The sequence below is a fragment of the Mytilus californianus genome, unplaced genomic scaffold, assembly GCF_021869535.1.
Source record: "Mytilus californianus isolate M0D057914Y unplaced genomic scaffold, xbMytCali1.0.p SCAF_26, whole genome shotgun sequence".
In the NCBI taxonomy this organism is placed as follows: domain Eukaryota; kingdom Metazoa; phylum Mollusca; class Bivalvia; order Mytilida; family Mytilidae; genus Mytilus; species Mytilus californianus.
In genome coordinates, this window is record NW_026262675.1 from 2,707,086 (window position 1) to 2,730,687 (window position 23,602).

Genomic DNA, 23,602 nt, shown 5'->3' on the forward strand with positions numbered 1-23,602 from the left:
TATTAGACAACAAACAGAGAAAATGTTTTTATTATTTTCAATGGTCATATGACATCCTCAAGGTAACACATTTTGAAGAAATTCCAAAATTTCAAACCACTTGCTGAATTTTATGCCTATTCTTAATTCAGAAAAAATCTTTGTGTACACTGATCAATTTAATATATATAAGCATGCATGCAAGCGATGTGTGTCCCAAACATATGAGAAGTTCAAAATAAATAAATTTCAGTCACACAAGTGTTTAAATGTATATGATTGAATACTAAATCACAAGTGAATAGTTTAAAGGAGCCTAAATGTCAGTTGCTTCAGTCGCTTTTTCCAAAAAAAAAAAAATACAAAAATATCGAACTGCAAGGAAAATTCAAAACGGAAAGTCCCTTATCAAATGGCGATTCAAAAGCTCAAACACATCAAATGAATGGAAAACAATTGTCAAATTCCTGACTTGGCACATTCATTTCCTTATGTAGAAAATTTGTAAGGGGTTCCGTGGAACCCTGTGTCTCGCCTACGATTGCTGCTATCAGTGTAAAAGTGTAATGTTGACTTAAAAAGTGAGTCCATTTATCAATAAAATACAGAAGTTTAAAAAAAAAATCAAACTTTCTCTTTAGATGCTATTTCTTGGTCTTGAAGATTAGCTTCTGTCCACATTTAATAACAATCCATGAAGATGAACAAACTTATCATGTCAAAAAAATTTAATTCCAGACTGTCTGTAAATGTTAACTGTAAAAAATCTAAGTCCATCTATCAGAAAAATACTGAAAATGAAAATATATTTTCAAAAGTTTGCTTCAGACATTGTCTCTTAATCATGAAAAAGTTTATAAAATTTTATGAAGGTTTGACAAAGTATTTGATGTGTAACAAACAACTACAAAACCAAGACTACATCTACTTGTTAAATGTAAAAAAAAACAAAGTCCATTTATCAGTAAAATAGGGAAAAAAAATGAAAATAAATATTTAAAAAATTTTGCTCTGGATACTGTATTTTGGTCATAAACAAGCTTCTATCCAATTTTCATATAATTCCATGAAGGTTTGACAAAGTTATTGATGTCTTAAAAAACTTTAACCACAAACTGAACCTAAATGTTGACGCCATCGAGCCGATGCCAGAATCTAGGATCGCTATGTCTCGCTTTTGCAACATAAATGTCACAGGCTTGACAAAATGGTAGATTAAACCTGGTATGATAGTAAGCTAAACCTCTCAAAATGGAGTAAAAAAATTTATAAGAGCACTGAGAACGTTGCACGGATTTAAGTTTTTAAGCAAAATTATTTAGATTATTCCTTTTTCATATACATATAACTACCGAAAAAAGGATGAATGAAAATTTTACTTTTTGTAGGGTATAAAGAGTCGACCTTTAATAAGCCAAATTCAACAATAGTTTTGAAAAGGCAATCCAAATGAACGTCTTTTCTTACCTTCATCTTCAAATGTTTCTTTCTCCATCTCCTCATCAGAGGAGTTATCTGTTAAAGATGAAAATTGTTCTTCATTTCTTTTCTGAACCTCTGCCTCATTCTGAAATTAGAAGCAATAAGTTTATTTGTTGAGAACTGTGATTAGTAAAATTTTTTTTGTAAATTTATCAGACCAAAGTACCAAATAGCATCAATTCAAGCCAGTTATTGAGATTAGCAATCATCTTTTCAATTTTAGAAATTTTAATGAGTTGAGACTTGTTTAGAATGAAAATTCAGTGACTGACTTACTGTAACACAAGAATTTTAGAGAAATCAGGCCCAGTAGTATAAGAAATTAATGAATTTAAACTTTTGCTTCTGCTTCTGCCAGATAAAAGCCACAATCAACGAACTGATTATACTGCCATGGATTTGATGTGCATAATGAACGACCTCCTCCCCCTAAATTATTTGAATTTAAGTCAGCTTTGTCACCGAAACTTTAAAAGCCTAGACTGATGGTGCTGATACAACCCTCAGTGTACAACTACAGCATGACATAATTGTTTTGGTCCATTGGTATTCTGAATGGGAAAAGGTTGGATAGGTATCATAGTTATCACCCGCTAAGGCAGGATATGTTTCTGGAACACCTGATTTCACTCTTAGATTTTGATAGAAGCCATAGTCTTAATAGTATTACTGTGTAAAATATCAATATATTTTTTCTGTTCCTCTATATGTCATGTTTTCATGTTCATTGATTATGATTCCTGATTTTCCTTTCAATACATCACATACATATATTGAGGATCATATCATAATACAAAACTCTTCATAAAAATTTCTTTTTCGTTACTACATATATTGGATATTTTCAATATCCTTGATGACAAAATGTAAGTGTCAAAATAGTTTGATTAAATTCTATCAAATGAAGTTATTCTTTCATGTTCATTGATTATGATTCCTGATTTTCCTTTCAATACATCACATACATATATTGAGGATCATATCATAATACAAAACTCTTCATAAAAATTTCTTTTTCGTTACTACATATATTGGATATTTTCAATATCCTTGATGACAAAATGTAAGTGTCAAAATAGTTTGATTAAATTCTATCAAATGAAGTTATTCTTTAAGTGTATTGCTACATTAAGGAATAGCATAGCAAATATGTTCCATATTTGACTCAAATTTAAAAAATTCCCCTGAAGCAAAAAGGAACAATTCTTAAAACATGAAAATTGTCTCCAAAACAAAAGAAACAAGAAACACTGATTACCACATTAATTTACTAAATTGTTGTTACTTACATGTCCTAGTGTAAACATCTTATCACAGTCTGATATGAAACCACAATTAGTTGAAGAAATGATATAACAAATGTCTTTTTTGGAATCAGTGCACTTTGTATAGTCACAAACTTTTAAACACTTTCAGAAAATATGATATCAAATGTCATCATAGTATCAAATATGGACACAAAACTGTGACCACTTTTCATAATTAAGTCACATAATACACTAATTAGTTACATAATTAACTCCCTTTATCAGGTAATATAAATCTCTGTTCAAGACCTTGTGATCTACTAAGCTGTTTTACAGTGATTATTATTAGTCTTATGCCATCAAAGACAAACATTTATAATACAGCTCAAATTTGGTTCACTTTCAGGTGAACTATTTTAATCCAGATTTCGTAACCTTTAATAACAAGTTCTGTTAGTGCTGACTACTAAATTAATTTTGAATGATCCGTAAATTTGATAGAAAATTAATCCACAAATTTAATTCTAGACCACTTAATAAATAAAGCACTCCCTGACTATTCATTGCAAAGTTAAAATTATCTATCATTACGTACTGCCCTTGTCTGTGCATGCCATTTCAATTAAATTTTAACAAATACATTAAAAGTTCAAGTTTTAAATATTCAAATTTTTTTTAAAACTCTTATAAGAAACCACTGACGCACATTTCTATGGAACACATGACATTCAAACAATCGCTCATGATGATAGATGAACAATTTTACATGCCTAGGACATAGTCTACCGGATTAGTATTTGCATGCACAATAAATATAGTATTATCAAAGTGTTAATCCACACAATACCAGTAAACATTACAGATAAAATCCAAATTAAAATTTCTATCTATACCATCAACTGAGGTATGACATTTAAAACTTTATCAATTTATGTTAACAAACAAACAGCAATACCAAATGTGTTGTTAATTTGTTTAACCCTGATTTTGAAAAGTCAGAAAAACCATTATAACTGCTTCAAACTTTTGAAGCAAAGAGAAGCAGCAATGAAACATTCAGAAAATTTTTATGATTTTCCCATTTAAAACTTCACTAGCTATACGTGTCTCTTTTATGAGAACTAAAATCCATCGCCCTTAATTCTATAAACGACAGGATGTGGTAAAACCTTATGCTTTATTGAAATTTGAACTTTTAATTTTATATTTCCTTTTTTTTTTCAAGTTGAGGTTCTGTTGATTTCTTATTTTTCTTGGGGTACTAATTTTCATACACATGTCATTGAAGGTGAGCCAGGAATTCAAGTATTCAAAGAAGTATAAATTACTAAAAGGCTAGTATGTAGAATTTGTCAAAACCACCAAATCAAAAATCCATGGAAATACATTTTTTCTTCAATCCTTGAAAATTGGTATCCATGAAAATGAATCCACAGTAAAACAAGGGACAAGGGTTCAGATCATTCACATCACATATAAATGTTGTTATTATGTCATGTTAAAACTAAGGTTGCAACTCCCTTGGAAAAGTTGACCATAGACAATTTTTTGCTGTTATTTTCAGGCCCATTTGATTTTTGTGCTCTTAGACTAAAATGTTTTATAGTTTTATTTTTCCAAACTTATGTTTTTGATTTATTTACCCCTAATTTTGAAAAGTAAGACAAACCATTATAACTGCTTTAGTCTTATTACCTATATGTGAAACTGTTTCTGTTATAACATTTATCAGGTATGCTAGTGGGTACAGTTAAACACACAAAATTTGTTTTTCTATACATCTTGATGTAAAAATACCACATAAGATTTTGGTCAAATTTTCAAATAGATTTGAACCGAAATAAAGAGTGCATCCAGTACCAACTAAATAATTTATTATATTTGTTCTCTATATAACCAGTAGCTCTTTTGTGAATATTGATTTGGTACTTGCATGGGCTCAATATTTCCCACTCACAAATATGTATCAAAATTTTTGTTATTTTAAGTAGGAAAATTGAATTTGTACTTTCGACAATATGATCTATCTGAACTTTGCATTTTTATCAATTATTTATACATAAAAATTCACTGATTTTTAATTCTTCAAGAATACAAACTCATTTGTGATTTTTAGGTGTTAAACAACTATAAAGCATGCTATCTATAGCAAATGTTAGATTTCTGTAATTCATCCCTTGCTCTGAAGCTTGTCTGCCTGTATATGCATTTTCCAAAAATCTAATGTTGAAATAACTTGGGATAAAGGAAGCAATTAGAAATAAATGAACATATACAGCAAATTCTGCAATTTTTCAATTTACAAAGGGACATAACTCAAGAATGTTTTATAACATTTGGTAGAGGCAATTTTTAAATTTTAAAAGGACATAACTCGAGAATGGTGAAAGCGACGCCATCCAAATTCAACCATGATCTGTGTTTGGTGATAATAAGTATCGTGTATAAGTTTTATAACATTTGGTTGAGGTAAGCTAAAGCTAGAGAACGGACACTAATTTTGGGACGTACATACGGACAGACAGACGTACAGACTGACAAGGGTAAAACTTATGCCCCCTCCGCCACAGAGTCATAAAAATGTCAATATAAAAATAAGGAGATGTGGTATAATTGCCTATGAGACAACTATCCGCCAGAGTTCAAATGAAGTGGATGTAAGGAATTATAGGCCATCGTATGGATGTGTCAAGCCAGGAACTTTGTTAGTTTAAATGCTTTGTTATATCTTAGTGATTTAATCCTTTCAAATATTTGATGTAGATGGCAGATCTCAAGTAATCACTGTTAGATTCAAAACTTGTCTAGACTTAAGGCAATAGACGGTATAGATATTTATTATTGTTGAAGATAATATGTTGTTCTCTTGATATATTTTGTGTTTTGTTTTGTTGGGTTTCTGTTTATTGACAAATAATTCCCTTAGAATTGATATTTTTTTTTTTTTTTAATAAATTATCAGAATATCTTTTTCCATTGTTTGCTTTTTGCCTATTCTAATATTTTTATTTTTTCTAGTATAAAAGAACCCTAAATATATTCAAATAAATGCCAAAAATAGGAATCAGGGAATCGTTAAGGAAATATGAGTAGTTTAAAGACTATAAAATACATAAATGAATTCAGAATTCAGTTTACAGAATTTTATTAAATATTAAATTGAAATTGTTCTGATTTAGATCCTTGACATATCTTATTAACCAACCATTAAAATTTTCAGTTTATTTTTTTCATATAAACAAAATAACAAGAAATTTAAAAAAACAAAAGCAAAAAATCTTACCATTGCAACATTTTGTTATCTGGAACTCCTAATAATTATTGGCAGTAGTCTCCCTTTATTTCATAGCAATAAATTCACAAGAATATGGTCATTCATTGAAGTTTTAAGAAGTACTTACACTAAATAAAAGTTATTACCTGTCTGTTAAGATAAGCTTCTCGATATGGTCTCCTTTGTTCTCGGCTCCCCATATCACAAAATTTACTTTAAATATCACTCACTATAGAAAATGTCAACATGTTATCAAGTCACCTATCAACAAACCAGATGGTTGTCAAAAAAAACATAACAAAACTTCAATATAAACTAAATCAAGTGGTCATCTTTTTCCAAAAAACAGTTTATGTTGTTTTCATTGATTGAAATGTTAGTAAAACATCCCACACAAACATGACACAGAAGTCAGGAAAATTACGATATTGATCTGCTGAACGATCAATATTTACAAACGGAGATATTTAAATTTGTTTATAAATGCAATACACAAAAGAAATCTTCGTCATTTCAATCTTTTTATTCAGATTCTATAAAGGTATCAAATAAATTGTTTCCTTAACGTGTATTGGTAAGAAGGAAAATAAATAGCAAGCGATTTAAAAATTAAATACCAGTCTCATTGAAATTTGAATAAAAACATTCCAGAGTGTTTTACTATACAATTTTCATACTTAGTCTCTAGGGTCCATCATTATACAATTACATGTAATATGCAATAGATTCTATCGTGTAAAAAAGAAATCATTTTAAACTGACTGATTAATGATTCTATTATTTTTATTAATTACTTCTTCTAATGACATCAGTAATGAATCAAGTATAAATAATAATGCTAACTTTACAGCTACTCAGAGATTCTGTACCTGGGTGGAGTTGCATGAGTAATATAAATAATTTATCTAGGAAAATTGGAAAGTCATAATTCCATAGATAAGCTGAATTCATCTATTACAAGACAATTCTAATTGATTAATTGTTGTTTGTTTAACATCCAGTGGAAACTATTGGATCCATATTCAGGACAAGAAAAAATTAATAATCAATCCAATATTTAGGTTCTACAAAGTTGGCCCACCCTGATGAAGGGCAGGAAGCCGAAGTGCCCCGGAGAAAACCACGACCTTCGATAGGAAAAATTGGGCACTGGAAACGATTGTATGTTGGAATAAAGTAATCCGTCTCAACTAACTAGATATGGTACCCTATAAACCAGCTTCCCTGAATTAGCATTAAAAGTTTTATAATATACAACTCTTACAAGATTACTAAACCATGAATCAAAAGAGCAAAAACACCACCAGATTGTGTTTCTAACAGTAATGACTATATTTACTTAAGACATGATGCTTTAAATGAAGCTACATACTTGACATCATCATCCCAAATACTGATTGTAACAAATAGTGAGATGTATAAACTTTCAGTATCAGTTCATATTTTCTTTGTGGTACTAGGAGCTGTCTTGAACTTACAGTGTGTTGAGAGTTCTTGCTCCATGCTGAAGGCCTCATTGTGACATTGAGATGAGACGATGAACAGAAATAAAAGTGCTGTGCTTTTGCTTCTGATTTTGTGTCATGAGTTTAGCTTTGAAGGCTTCACACTCTAGAAATTTGTACAGCCTAGCTTGGATTCAATTTAGTGGGTTCAGGTGCAAAGAGTTAAAAAAAAAAGTTAATATACAAGATGACAACACAAAGTGATAAATAAAACTCAATCTGACCCTCCTAAAAGCTATAACAAGTAAGTACCAATTCAACTTAAGTCACAAGTAACAGAAAATGATGAAGATGAATATTATCTTATAAATTTTATTTTAATGTTCAGGTATAGGATAAGAACATCCTCGAGGAGGTTCTTCCCATTCGCCTGTTATATCTTTTTTCTTTGGTTGTTCTACTCTATCATACTGTTCCCTCAAATCAATGAGTAAATATCTACTCATAAGACCACATTCATCTGATGTGAAAATAAATTCACCATTAAATCTGGATTTTGGAATCGTCAGAAATTTGCCATTTGGTTTAGTATTTCCTTCAACAAAACAGAATTGATTAATTAACATTTGTATCAATTTAAAGTGGTCCAATTCATCAAAGAAATCTTGACCCTGTCCATTCACTTTTCTCCAAAATGTTGCATTAAAATGATCGTAAATTATAAAATCTACGTGACTGTAATTTTTATACATGTTATAATTATCTCCCTTTATATAGTTTTGTTTGACACCTAATACATTGCTGACATGATGGAGAATGTCTTGTAACGACCAGCACATCATTCTCTTCAAAAGTATCAATGATTCATACATGTATTCAACTATCATGACCAAAGAAAATTGTTTTTCTATATGATTGATATACTCTTTTATCGCAGTCAAATTTTTAGAAATATCCCTCCTCCTTTCAGGAAAACCAAGTGGCATGCCCAAACAATGTCCTTGTAGGTTCTGAACTAGAGAAAACTTATCTGGAATACAACCTCGAAATTTATGTTTTATAGGATCTGAGAATACTTTATCGTATTTTTCAATGTTTCTAACATATTCTGTGAAATTATTTGCAGGCACATCAGCTATATCCCCTATGTGAAAATACTGAAACGAAGACACAAGCCTACTCCATGGTTCCCTTATTGATGTGAAGTACACTGTATCATTAGGCATTAAAGCTGACATAACACTGTAGTTATATACAGAATGCTCAAAGATTATATTATATGGCCATTTTGATGGCCTATAGTCACTTTTCTCTATGATGTATGGCCAGCCAAGATAAATATTATTTTTAACAGGTAAGACAAAGTTAAGCACACGTTTGTATCCAAATCTCCTAATGATGGTTGCCATTGTCTCCGTAGCACATTTCATACACTTTATAAATACAAAATTCCTTTTTTCAGTACAAACTTCCATTCTATATTCAGATCCAACAGAATAATGGTTTTCCGTTGAAATATAATCCTTTTTGGTGAAATTTGCAACATAAACATACAACAGAAGTTGAAAACCAGCACCTATAAGCAATGCCTTCATAAAAAGTATAAAACTTTTGTTAAACTTTCGGCCTGTGATGATCATTTTTTCAGATACATCAGCTATATCTGTAATCTATGACTAGGCCAAATATATAAGATATTTGAAATCAATCACATATCATCTGATTATCATTGTTATAATAACAAACTGAACTAACAACAGACGTGGGACATGTCTTGCACAATGAATGCTCCAAAACATAATTTTCATAGTCTTTCAAAAACAAAAGAGAACTTTCTGACTTGGCAACATATTGCTCTTTAACTTGTCAAATATTATTTACTGAAAGATATTTACTACAAATTATAACTATTCTTTCTATAAAAGATACTATGAATTCTAATGGAAGAATCCATAAAGATTATCTGTTTTCACATTATATCAACAAATTCATGACCCCATTTGTTTAAGTAAGCATAAAAATATTATAGTGTTTAATCTTCTTTGATATTTGGTAGTAAATATATCACATTTGTACATTAATAACTTAATTTATTTGGTTGCATCACAATTCATCAGTAATAATAAGATTTTTGTGTTGAATCTTTTATTTACTATGATATTGTATATAGTTGTATCTACATTGCACAAGTTATTGGTCCAAGGTTAAACATATTGGCCTAAAGAAGAGAGAAATTTTGCAGAACAGATCAAACCACTCCATCAGTTATTGATCCCCATGTCTTCCTTAAAAAAAAGCCCAATCTCCTAACTTAATCAAAACATGCCTTTTCTATGCTGTACTAATTGTGTAAGAATTGTGTTGTGCCATATACAAGAAGTTTTTAATGGCAAACTATTAAACTAATATTACCATACTGGTATCACTATTAGAAACTATAAAAAAAAATAGCCCTTTTTATATCGCGATGACCGTGAGGGCATTCTGATGTATTGCTATCGCCTAGATTTCCATTACGTAACTTTCGTTTTGGGTTTGTAACCGATCTATAAACATGATAAATATGCGGATTTTAACGAGTGCAAACTAACATTCCTTATCGTTTGTTATAAATACATCTCTTCAATGAATACTGATAAAAATATTTTTGTTTCGAAAATAAATTAATAATATGAAAATTTTTTGTCGTTAGATATATATATATAAGTAAAAAATCTATGATAATATCTATGCACACGTACCTAAAAATTGTGTTAAAGCATGCCGAAGAATATCTCAAGAACGTTTTGTGACAATCCCGGCAAGGACCGTTAACTCTGTTATTGTTTTTGCGGGAAAATATGAATGCCTACTCATATCCAATCTTTTAGAAAAATTGAATTTTTACAGAAGAGTGTCCACCATGCACTTGCATTGCACTATTATAAGAATAGTAGAATAGAATGATATACAAATGAATGAAAATTATATATACGTGTAACTGTTATATTAATATAATATATAACAACAAACCAGTGTATACTGATTTGTATCACTACAATATAATAGTTATTACGGTGAGGTTGAATTTCCTGTCATTTATTCATCATCCACGCACGAACTTGTCTCCGAAAAAATATATCTCTGTACATTTATCTCAGTTTCCGATGTTCAGTATTTCAGTACTTCGATTTTATAAAGACATGTCGATCAATGACTGAAACTTCACCACAAAAATTCCCTTTGCCTCAGGCAAATATGTTTAGCCTTGGACAAATAACTAGTCCAATACATGTAAACAAGATTTGCACACATTGTCGAGATAAGCATTCCCCCACTGGTAATTCTAAGAATTAGAAAACCAGATGTAGGTGTTTACAGACCTGAAAAGAGCTCACACTTTACAACTCATCACTGCAAAGCTGCTGACTAAATATGAAGTCACTCTGTTCAGTAGTAGTTGAGAATAGTGAGACAGAAATATTTGTTGGACAAACAAAAGGACAAACTAATAGACAAGTTGAATGCAAATTAGCACCAACTTATAGTGTGGTGTTGTAATTATCATATCAAAATAAAAATTTCATACTGGAACTTTACAAAATCATTCATGTATTAAACCCACTCTCAATTGACCACAGACAAAATATATATTGAAATTTCACTCTCTTAATAGTTGAATATTGCTCTGAAGTCTCACAGCCATTTTGGAAATTACTACGTCCATGTTTCTATGGTCCCAGTAAGTCCCCAAAATAGACTTTCAGATGCAAGAGCAATCTCAGACTATTTAAAATAAATAATATGAGCATATTCAATAAGTTTAGCTCTTTCTCTTAAAAACAAAATTCATATTTTAACATTAAAATCTAACAAAAATTAATGTTTTGTTTTAAAAAGGATAATACAAAATGTAGTTGGTAAATATTGATATTTGTTTATATTTCAGCTAGAAAATATAGGTTACCATGAAATGTCTTATCATTAATGTTTTCCTTTTTAAATATGATTCACTTTATCGTGTTCTTCTTATTTTAATCCATTTGTTAATCAAAGAAATTTTACATCATAAGACATCTATTCTACTATAATTTTCTCTGAAAATCACTGAAAACATCACAGAATAACAAGCACTACTAAAAATAATAATTTGGAAATGCACAAATGATTTATATGTTGTTTACATATCTGGTATAGTGAGCCCAACAGTTGCATTTTCTTTCAATGTGAATTACTTGACAAAGTTTTCCTTGCAGGATTGAAAGAATCCAGACAAAGGGAAGTAACTCTAATCTGGTAAAAAAGGAAAACATAGTATGATAGTCATATGCCTTTTTTTCTGTTTGTGTAATTTTGTTTTCTGTTTTTTTATTTATTGTTATTTAGATAAAAAATTATCAAGACTAAGATAAAGAACATGTATCTGACACTGTCACATATCAACGGTCTAATATTTTGTAATATATATCTAATACCACTTGTGACATGACAAATATCTGCAATTCACCTCATTGTGCAATTTTTGTTGATTATCTATTAAGTGTAATAATATGTTCTGTTTACAACATTTTTTATATAAATTTGACAGCATTAGTGCAAATAAAGAAATAAACTTAAAACTTGTGAAAAGCTATATGAAATTGTATTGCCTTTACTTGACTGACAAAAAATAAACCAAATGGAAAGACAATAACATGACAAAGATACATTTACACATTTGTTTCACAAATATATAAAGATGAGAAGATGTGGTAAGACTTTCTAAATTTGTATTTGATACATATGCTATTTTTTGGTGTTGTACTTTTACTTCTACTTGACATGACACACAACAGAGCACAAGAAAAAGCACAGTATATAGCATAGCAAATGTTAAAGATTATCATAGACATGTTTATTTAGTTCAAAGGGTTGAGATGTAAAAAAAAAATTCTATCTGTAACAATTTGTCTGAAAATACTGCAACATAAATTTAAACAATATTAGATAACCTAATTTTTTGTCCATATAAAGACAATGTTTAATAGTTAATTTAATACAAAACAAAGAACTAACAAGAAACTGGAAAATATATTTTATTTAAACTTAGCAAGTTGGTCTCCTGAGTTCTGGACGGGGATCAACTACATGTTTATTATCTCCATCAAATTTTTCCTTTATCTTTTCTAACCATGATATATTCATTGATTCACAATCTTTTCTAGAAATTTTTAAATCTGAATTGAATTGTGAATGTGAGATTTCTAAGTTCTTGTGTAAATGTTTATCTAAGCCCCAGCAGTAATGATTGACTTGATTTTGTATATGAGAAAACTGTTTCACCTCATCATAGAAGTCAGGACCTTCTGCAGCAATCTTTTTCCATAATGTTTCATTAAAGTGCTCATATATCATATAATCTATGGATGCCCATTTCTTATGTTTTTCTTTATAACGATTGCTTAATGAAAAATAGTAAGTTCCTCGGTTAACAAACTTGTATATCAGGTCTTTTAATTGCCATTTCATCAGTCTTTTAAATAGTACTAAAGATTCATGAAAATATTCAACAATCATAACTAAAGAAAATTCTCTGTCTAAGTTTCTGACATATTCTCTCACAGCCGGTGAATTATTAGTTATGTCTTGTCTGCCATACGGGAACCCTAAAGGCATCCCTAAACAATGAGCAATTAAGTTTTTTGTCACAGAAAATCCATCAGGAATACAATAACAATAATGGGCTGCTTCATGACTTTTATAAATTGAGTCGTAATATTTGATATTTTCTAGGTATTCAGTGAGTGGATGTTTAGCAAATATTCCAGCTATCTGCTGTATTTTAAAGTAACTAAATGCTGATTTAAAATGTTTCAGTGGCTCACGTATAATAGAAACATAATGTGTTGTCTCAGGAGGGAAGTACCGATTCATTATTGTTTTGTTATATATTGCATGATCAATTAAACCATTGAATGGTCGATCAGAAAGGCGGTAATCCAAATCATCCATTAAGTAAGGCCATGCAAGATATAGTCGTTTCTTTTGAGGGAGCATTATATTGAGATTATTATCATAGCTGTATTTACGGAGTATTCTCACCACAGTTTCGGTAGCACATTTCATTGTCTTAATAAATAGAAAATTGCATTTCTGATTTGGACATTGTTTATTTGTTGAACTGGTAGTTTTCGGCCAGTTTGATTCTTTAATCATATCAAGGTTCTGTAAATGTTTTCCAGAATTCATTAATTCATGTAGTTTTTCCTTTTCATCAGCCATCATTTCATTCTGCACATATGCATTTGAATCGAATGCTTCAACTCGTGGTTTCTGTGGTACAAAATCTGAATCCAATTTATCCTCATAGCTTTTATGATATCCAAAATATAAATTCTTCAAACACAGCATTCCTATTAGAAATATAATCATAGGTGGAAGCACTCTGAGTAAAATATATCGCTTTCTCACCATTTCTTCAATGGATAACCATCCAAAGTTTATCACCAAATTTTTTGATAAGAAAGACCAAATAAATGTTTTTAATATTTCATGTCAATCCATCGATTCTACCCTGCAGGCCAGTATGTTCTTCCTGATTTAATAATCCCAGGTGTAATAACCTCTTCATGTCCTTATTTTCTTCCATCACAATTTCTCACAGGTACATACAGTAATACTATACATTTTTATCTTTATTAATCTCCTCTATTAATGACTATTCTTTCACAACATGAAGTATTTGCTTTAGATTGAGTATATACATCAGTTGTGTCCTACACGATTTACCTGGTCAGAGATAAGCAGGTGATTACAAACAATACACCTGTAATAGTCTCTTGTTTTACACCATAATTTAAACTCATTGAATAATGAATAAATTCATTGTATTATGAATGGATACAATTACACAATAGCTGAGTAATACAGGAAACTGGTCATGTGTAACTGTTCATATCTATGAGGAAATGTGTGGACTTAAAAATCCACAACAATGACACATAGCCAACCAGATCAATGTTATCTATTAATTCATTTTACTTTATCCTGCTCAACCAATCCAATATTTATTCATCAATTTATAAGAGAAAGTACACTTTTCCTTTCTCATTATTGTAAAATTTACATTCTAAATATTGAACCCGGGTATCTTGTTTATTGATTTTTTTAATTGAAAGTCACCTTAAACTTAATGAGAAAAAATACACCTTTTTTGTCTCATAACTGTTAATGTCTACATTCTAAATATCAAACTCGGATATCTTGTTTATTGATTTTTGAAAGTCATCATAAACTGTTTCATTTTGATTTTAACATAAGGATTACCATAAATTAGCTAACTTATAACTGAGCTGTTTATATATTCATAGATTGAACTTATTTGTGAAATTAAAAGCAGGCTGCTAACAGACAGGATATAAAAATAGTCAAAGCAACTCTTTCAACAAGTATTTCATAAATTTAAATTCACCAAACTCAGATGTTTTATCCTCTTAAATTTCACTTAGGTGAAAGCACATATTTGTAAGTATCCCACTAATCGTACAGGATTTCCTTTAAATATCAATTTATACAAAACAGCATACATTAGGATGTTTTTGATTTCTTAAAAATCCCAGAGCTGTAGTATTTTTCTGTATAATCAAATAAATAAGTGCATTTCTTTTAAAAGGCTTCTAGGACTATTATTTGAAACATAAAGCTGATAATTATTTTAAAAAATCAATTACTTTGACAATTCCCTTCAAAAGCAAAATAATGATTTAACTTGTTAGCTAAGCAACAAATGTCAGCAAAGCAAGTGCACAATGTACTCACTTGTTTCTTCAATATATGTTTGATAATGAATAACACACGTCGTTTAGATTTCTTCTGCGAAATAACAAGCATCATAAATGTCAAAGAGATTTTTTTGGGGGGGGGGGGGGCTAAAAATAAGTGACAGCATATACTTTGTCTTTATAAACAAGCAGTCACAGAGATTACAAGAAATAACAAAATATCTGTTTGGGCAGCTACCACTAAACAATACATTAAATCACTGTATAAATAAGTTAGAATCAAATGAAAAGTACAGTCAAACCTGTTATATACAACACCTATAAGGTCAACGACAGAAAATGATTTGCCTAAATATGATTGAATATAAATTCTTAAAATAGATAAACTTTTGTATAGAATGAACATGAAATGTATCTAAAATGTTCTCAGATGAATCTTAAATTCCTCTTTACTAACAATAGTTCATTGATTTAAAAAAAAAGATAAATTTAAGTTTTAATGTAGTACATTTATGTAAAATAAAAATTGATCACCAATTTGTTTTTTTTTTTGGTGCATTCATCATTTTAAACAATTGGGAATCCTTCCAGCAAAAAAAACAGCTGTGCCATGAGTGCATGATATGCCCGTCGCTTTTTCAAAGAATAAAGTTCCATAACTCCTCAATGTCATATCAGAAATTTATAAAAAAACTAAAGGGAGAGGTTATTTTAATACATATAAAATAGTCACCAAAGTTTCATGAAAACTGCTCAAAGCACTTTTAAGTTGTTGTCCGAAAAAAGGAAAATCCCCCTTTTTTATGAATAAAATCCCATCACTCCAAATGGTAATATCAAAAATTTATAAATATAGAAAGGGAGCTTACGTCAATAGAGATGAACAATATCCGCCTTTTTTAATGAATAAAACCCCATAACTCGGAAATATAAAATCTAAAATCTATAAAAATCGAAAAGGAGCTCACGTCAATAGATATAAACAATTCACCAAAGTTTCATGTAAATAGGTTAAACCGTTTTTGAGTAATTGTCTGACATGTTGACTACGGACAGACGGACAGACAGACTGATAGACAACGGTATACCATAATACATCCCGTAAAATGTCATTTTCATGATATCTGTGGATTGGGTATTGAAATATATGAGGATGTTAAAACAATTTTTTAATAATAACTTTTTCACTGATTTTACGTTGATTCTTTACAAAAATGCATCTATTTTACAAATATTCATTCAATAACATTTTTGAATAAAGAGCTGCGCCATGAGCCCATGATACGACTGTTGCTTTTTCAACGAATAAAGTTCCATTACTCCTCAATGTCATATCAGAATTTTATAAAAAAACTAAAGGGAGCTTAATTTAATATATATAAACCAGTCACCAAAGTTTTTTTTTCATGAAAACTGCTCAAAACATTTTTGAGTGATTGTCCTACAGCTGGAAAATTTATAAAAATTGAAAAGGAGCTATGTCAATAGATTTAAACAATTCACCAAAGTTTCATGAAAATTGGTTAAAGTGTTTTTGATGTTGACGACGAACGGACAGACAGACAATTGTATACCATAATACGTCCTGTAAATTGGCGAATAAAAATAAGAGAAAAATTCATCCTTCCTTTTAATTTTGATTACAGGGTAAGTTAAAATGTCATATTTGAATCCAGAGTCTTATAGAATTCTATGACATCATACATTTAATGTATCTTGCCCTCAGGACAAATAATTTCTGACAACACAAAATTGTAAAGATGGAAATTCACATACTAGACTGATGAAATATAGGCTACATTCAAATTCTCTAAAGTTCATTAAAAATTTGCATGTTAAGCCAATATCTACATAGTAATCAAGCAGTGGTGAAATTCAAATTTTCCATTTCCACTAATACAAATGAACAATGATATCAGTAAAGTTTGAACACAGCAAATCAAAATATTTCTTTACCAGATGTCTTGCTTTTGTGCACTGATATTATTTATTCAGGTCCATATAAATATATTAGGACAACATAAAGAATTCTTACTTGTTTTTTCGGCTTGATGGGTGGCTTGCCTTTCACAATTTTGTTTGCTTTAATTTCTATGTCTGGAATATTCAGCTCTTCAAAATCTTCTTTACTCAGGGGTTTGGACTTTCTTCCATATTTCTTAATGCTAATTTCATTTTGTAAATCTAGACATTTAAAAAATTATTTTAATTAATTATTTTCACAAGTTTTACTCTTAAGCTCAGTATATAACATATGAATGGTAACTGAACAATTAAAAGGCATACTTCAAATAGTCAATTATTGTTAACAATGCTCAATTTGTACCAATTTTAAAAAAACTTTGAAATATGTTTCCTTCAAAGTATTAATTCAAAATTACAATATATCTAATTGAGAAAGAAATTGAATTATAAAAAGACATAATTCATGAAAAACAACATTTGTGTGGTAGCATTTTTAACAACACTGACAACACAAATCTTTTTTTCAAATGTTAAAAATTAAACTCATCCAGCATTTCAAAGTAAGAAATATACTCATTACCATTATATTAAAATTTGGAATGATTTAGACAAGACATTAGACATCACCAGCAACATTTCAGAAAACTTCATCAATTAAAGGGACACCCCACTAATAACTGCTAATCCAATTTAGACATAAAAAGTAGTGCTAAAATAATGCAGATCAGTGAATTATTTGATTAAGAGCAATTCATTACCCAATTTCTTGTCCACCCATCTTATTACTTGTAAAGAAGGAACAAAAAAGTAACCACTGTTTACAGATCACTTAAATTTTGTGTGGGGCACATCACATAAGTACTCAGGAAATTTAAAACTGTATTGGTTGTGAAGTGGTCACACTTTGGAGACAATATTTCAAACTGAAAATATATTCTTTATTTTGTAACAAATTGATGAAAGTTAAAAATTGCAAATAATTTGGGTATTTTATCATTCATTAGAGTGACTCTGTAAGGTGTATCATTCATCAAAATGAAAGTGAAGATCCTCAAGTTAAAACTCTAGTTATCCCTAATTCTAGTGACACTGACATTACATTACCAAAACTTCTGATTTAGACAGATGAAAGGACACATGCACAATCCAATGTCTAATAAATCAAAAAGTATTTTAGATATCATTACTATAAAGAGTTGTGGTAAATTTCAATGAGACAGCAACTCGGCAATACCTTTTTTTTAAAAAAACATGTGTTAAAATTACCTGGTTGGTTGCCATCAGACCCATCAACATCGTTATCTTCACTAATGACCTTTTCCTCTATAACTTCACCCTCATCATCTCCATCATCTTCATCTTCACCATCAGTTTCTTCCTCACTTTCTTCTTCGCTATCATCATCATCTACATTTAGACTATTACTGTCATTTTTATCCTCATCCTCACAATCCTTTTTTTCTCCTTCAACTACACGTTCTATGGTAGACTGACATAAGATTTCTACAAAATTTTCTTTAAATGCCTCAAAGGTAACCTGTAAAAACATCAGAACCAAATTTTATTATAATTAATCTTAAAATACTATCATGTTTTTCTTTACATTCTGTTGGTAATTTTCATACAAAACTTAGGGAAAATAACTCAAAAAGGCAGATGATCCTCCTTTAAAAACTATCAAATCAGTAATTATTACATGAAAATTGGCTTGTCCACAAATTTGCAATGCATATTTTATAATAAAACAAATAGAATCATTTAAAATTAAATATTTAAGCAGTTATGACATAACAATTCAATTTAGAAGTTGAAATGCCTGCTGTTTTCAGTTTAAGAAACATTTATAATACCTTTATCACTTAGAAGATTTTAAAGCAGTTCTTGAATGTTTTTATTAAAGAGTGTCATAAGAGACAAACAAATAGACTCTTAGTTCAAAAGGTATCTCTGCTGGGGAATAAATTTGTGAATATTTCTTTAAAAACCTGACCATAGGTGATTGTAATGTGTTAAACACTCGACTACAATATCATTAATTTGTTAACAAGTAGTACATTGTACCTTGTGCCACACATGCTCAAATGTGGACAGGTTTTCAGTTAAATCAGAAAAAAATATTGCCTTTATGGGAATGTTTAATCAAATTAAAATTTTCTATATGAATTCAAGCAAAAACATACTTTTACTCCATCTTGAAACAAGTAAAGAAAGAAAAACTTGTGCACTCTATTTCAGGTCAAAATGATGTGCACAAGATGCCAATAAAGACATACATCCACCAACAAGAATTAGTTTGCATTTTTTTTTTTTTTTGCTTTAGGTTTTTTGTTGTACACAACTAACTTGAATCTATCGGAATACAAGTCTAAACAAAAGCACTTTAGAAAGTAACATTATAAATAACCTTAGCCTCATCTGTATCTTCTGTTAGATAATCTACTATAGCCTCTGCTTGTTCCTCTAGTTGTAATTTATAACAAAGTTTTAATAATTCGTCTCTGTCTAAGTATCCTTTATCAAATGAATCACAGCTATCAAACACTTCCTTTAATTGCTCCAAGTAAACTTCAGTCTCATCATCTGTATCCATTACATCTATAAGAAAAAGCCAGTTAATTGTATTAAGCTGAATAAGATCTGTATAGTAAACACAAAATCAGGTTTTTTTTAGACTTATATTACATAAGTTTAGGTCCAAGCTGAGGTCTAAAATACTATGAGGCCTACACTAAAATAAATTGGTGCAAATGTGCATCTTGCAAAGTTTAATAAAAATTTAAGTGGGAAGAAGAAATTATAGTAATTATTGAACACAGATAAGATAATATGATTTGTTTCCAATAGAGGAAGCATTGCAGGCAAATCAGTACAATGATTTGATACAACTGTTATGTTTTGGCAAAGTATATGCCATTTGTGTGCAAATAAAATTCAGTACTTTTAAAGAGTACATTTATATGCCCTGTCACAGACTTAACTGAAATAGATCTTTCACATCTGTTCTGATATAGACTATGTTTTTTGTGAAAAAAATATTGTGTTATCATTTCTGGTTAGAATTTAATCAACTTGGTTTTGTTGCGAAGCATTTGTATTTATAAAGACAAGCATTATTTTTTGTCTTGAAATTTGCTCTATATTACAACTAAATTAAATTTTAAAAAATATTACACATGTTCATATCAGCAGAAAAAAAAAACTGAAGACAAAATTCTGACCAATAAACAAATATACTTTAGACAATTCTATGTCTCTCAACATATGGTTTGTTAAAATCCAACCATAAATGCCTTCAGAATAATTTTTTGAAAAAAGTGTTATTGTACAAAATATATATAGCATCAAATTGTAGATGGTCAATACTTACTAGAGGGATGGATGAACCTTTTTGGGAGATTGAGATTGGGCCTTTATTTTTGCAGGAATTCAAGATTAACACCTATTGGGACTTGGTAATTAATAATTAATTTTTCGGGATCCAGAAAAGAATACTTAATTATTTCTGGAATTTGGGATGACACCCCCTCCTACTGCCCTTCTTATTACATACCACTGTATTTATGCCCGCAGTACTTACTTTATAAATCTGTAGAAGAGCAGAGAGTTGTATCTGAACTGTTGGTCATTTTACTCCTTGATGAATAAGCCTCCTACAAAATAAAATATGTGACCTAGAATTACAAAAGTGATGTGTATGACAAGATTTAAAAAATCCTCACATCTTTATGCAGACAACAGAGAGATAGGCTATAGTTTTTGTTAAATTGCCTTTTAAATTGATTCATTTGTTTGTTGTTTTTGTTATTTTTTGTTGTTGCTGCCTTGTGTTCTCTTTTTGTTTTAGTAAAATTCTATTTCATACTTAAGAATCTACTTGGAGATTCTCTCATCTAGCTAGAAGAGGAAGTGTTTCCTTTAATAAATAGGTTTCTCATGACTTCATTTAATTTTAGTTTTTAGTCTTTTCAACATTTTCAAAAAAGATAAAAACACAAGATGTTTTCAGTTAAAGAAATTCCAAATCAATATTTACAGTTTTCTCAGTGGCAAAATCTATTATCAAATCAAAACATTAATGAGATTTAAAACAAAAGGCTCTCAAAAGCCTGAATCGCTCACCTGTATTTCAGAGGAGAAGATTTTTAAATGTTAGTAAACTTGATGAACAAATTGTGTAAAATTGTCTTTAAAGGGCAATAACTCCTTAAGGGGTCAATTGACAATTTTGGTCATATTAACCTTTTTGTAGATCTTACTTTGCTGAACATTATTGCTGCTTACAGTTTATATATATCTATAATAATATTCAAATAATAACAAAAAACTGCAAAATTTTGTTAAAACTACCAATTCGGTGGCAGCAACCCAACAATGGGTTGTTCGATTCGTCTGATAATTTCAGGGCTGATAGACCTTGACCAATTAAACAATTTTACCCTATGTCACATTTGCTCTAAAAGATTTAGTTTTTGTGATATAAGCCAAAAACTGCATTTGACCCTTATGTTCTATTGTTAGCCATGGCGGCCATGTTTGTCGATGGATACAAACTGCGGATACAATTTATAAACAAGATCCGCTAAGGAACATTTCGTTAAAGTTTGAAGGTAATTGGCCCAGTAGTTTCAGTGGAGAAGATTTTTAAATGTTAGCAAACTTGATGAACAAATTGTGTAAAATTGTCTTTAAAGGGCAATAACTCCTTAAGGGGTCAATTGAAAATTATGGTCATATTAACTTTTTTGTAGATCTTACTTTGCTGAACATTATTGCTGCTTACAGTTTATATATAAATCTATAATAATATTCAAAATAATAACAAAAAACTGCAAAATTTTGTTAGTGGCAGCAACCCAACAATGGGTTGTTCGATTCGTCTGAAAATTTCAGAGCTAATAGATTTTGACCAATTGAACAATTTTTCCCCATGTCAGATTTGCTCTAAAAGCTTTAGTTTTTGAGATATAAGCCAAAAACTGCATTTGACCCCTATGTTCTATTTTTAGCCATGGCGGCCATGTTTGTCGATGGATCAAAACTTCGGAAACAATTTATAAACTAGATACCCTAAGGAACATTTAGTTAAAGTTTGAAGGTATTTGGCCCAGTAGTTTCAGAGGAGAAGATTTTTGAAATAGTTTACGACGACGACGACAGAAGACGGACAACGACGGACGCCAAGTGATGGCATAAGCTCACATGGGGCCCCGAAGGGCCCCGGTGAGCTTAAAAAGAAGCAAACATGGCAGATCTTTGCTTCTGTTTAATATTTTTTGCCATTCTATAATATACTCGAGACAATTTAGAATAGACCAGTTTCACATAAGCGACTTATCAACGCTGATCTCAAAATCCTATGCGCGTTTGGGTTTAAATCCCGCGATAATTAACGATATCATACGTGACAGGGGGCTACATGAAATTTACTCTGATATTTAGCAACACAATAATAAATCAACTGATAATACACATCTCTCTCTCTTCATGGTGTATGCTGGAGAATATTTAATTTTAAGATATTAATAATCGTTTATTTTATATATTCAGAATAAATAGTTTGACCGTTTATACAGAGAATAACATAAAATTAAAATAAAAAGATGTGATATGATTGCAAACAAGACAACTATCCATTAGAGCCAAATGACAGATGAAAGCAACCATATGTCACCATACAGCTCTCGACAATGAGAAAATCCATACCGAATAGTGAGCTCTAAAAGGTCCCGACACAAAACAATTTAAACGAGAAAATAAGTTGCTGTAAAGAGTTCATAACAGTTGTGTTTATGAGTGAAATGGTTATAAAAAAGTATTAATCTTGTAATTGCTTTCTTTTGCTTACTGCGCTATGTACATTGCTGTATGTCAGTTTGATTTTTCGTGAAAAGAGAAAAATATTTTGATAAAAAGAAAACAACCTAAACATCAGAAATACATTTAATTTCAGTTCTGTTCCAGTATCAATTAGCAGTTTTTCTTAAATATTTTTTCACATCTTCTTGTGACATGCATGTAAATGGTTACATATAGGTTTAGTGTCATAGATTCAAACTTTTGATTTTCTTTTAAACAAAAACAGGTTACTGTTATGGTGACTTTTGCGTGAAATTTATCTTCAATTTTCAAACATCAGACTATAATACAATGCATTCAATACCATTTTAATTTCTAAGCTATGTACATGATCGACTTCGTCTAAGCAGAGGTTCAGTGCCAGCGGCCAGAGTAATTTTCTACATATTTTCAACCTATCATTTTTCATGCCATTAAAAGTTATTGAATATCCTGTATTTACCACGCTTTGCCATTAAATTAGACCAAATTGCTGAATGACCCCCCTCCTAAATTGTTAAAATATTCCCAGTGGCATTAACCGTACTGGCCATGATATCTCAGTGTAAATTAGGTACCAGGGTTAACACTTTAAACATCTGTTTTAGGGATGACCATTTGATTTTCAGGGGAGGG

At 30.1% G+C, this 23,602-nt stretch overlaps 3 protein-coding genes across 10 annotated transcripts in view; all 3 read right to left on the minus strand.

Annotated features, from left to right (window-relative positions):
- Nucleotides 1-23,602, minus strand: part of LOC127732686 (ninein-like protein) — a 64,566-nt gene that overhangs the window by 34,951 nt on the left and 6,013 nt on the right. For 4 of the 8 annotated variants that reach the window (XM_052241858.1, XM_052241854.1, XM_052241855.1 and 1 more), the window contains exons 2-7: nt 20,709-20,781; nt 19,536-19,726; nt 18,398-18,668; nt 17,202-17,350; nt 15,204-15,257; nt 1,447-1,546 (exon numbers count right to left, since the gene is read on the minus strand). In XM_052241858.1, coding sequence (XP_052097818.1) covers nt 1,447-1,546; nt 15,204-15,257; nt 17,202-17,350; nt 18,398-18,668; nt 19,536-19,721 — 760 coding nt within the window. In that variant the 5' untranslated portion in view covers nt 19,722-19,726; nt 20,709-20,781. Of the gene's footprint in view, nt 1-1,446; nt 1,547-2,750; nt 2,890-5,991; nt 6,012-6,128; nt 6,408-15,203; nt 15,258-17,201; nt 17,351-18,397; nt 18,669-19,535; nt 19,727-20,708; nt 20,782-23,602 lie in introns of those variants that run through there. The other 4 variants (XM_052241857.1, XM_052241859.1, XM_052241861.1 and 1 more) reach the window with 4 other exon arrangements.
- LOC127732696 (galactosylceramide sulfotransferase-like) lies at nt 6,797-9,250 on the minus strand. The gene has a single exon (XM_052241872.1). It carries the CDS (start codon nt 9,065-9,067, stop codon nt 7,805-7,807), a length of 1,263 nt encoding a protein of 420 aa, XP_052097832.1. The 5' UTR covers nt 9,068-9,250; the 3' UTR covers nt 6,797-7,804.
- LOC127732694 (galactose-3-O-sulfotransferase 2-like) lies at nt 12,458-14,357 on the minus strand. The gene has a single exon (XM_052241869.1). The coding sequence runs from the start codon at nt 13,857-13,859 to the stop codon at nt 12,492-12,494; it is 1,368 nt and encodes a 455-aa protein (XP_052097829.1). The 5' UTR covers nt 13,860-14,357; the 3' UTR covers nt 12,458-12,491.

Coding starts and splice junctions, on each gene's coding strand:
- LOC127732696 (XM_052241872.1), bottom strand. CDS start 9,067: ATGATCATCACAGGCCGAAAGTTTAACAAAAGTTTTATACTTTTTATG.
- LOC127732694 (XM_052241869.1), bottom strand. CDS start 13,859: ATGGTGAGAAAGCGATATATTTTACTCAGAGTGCTTCCACCTATGATT.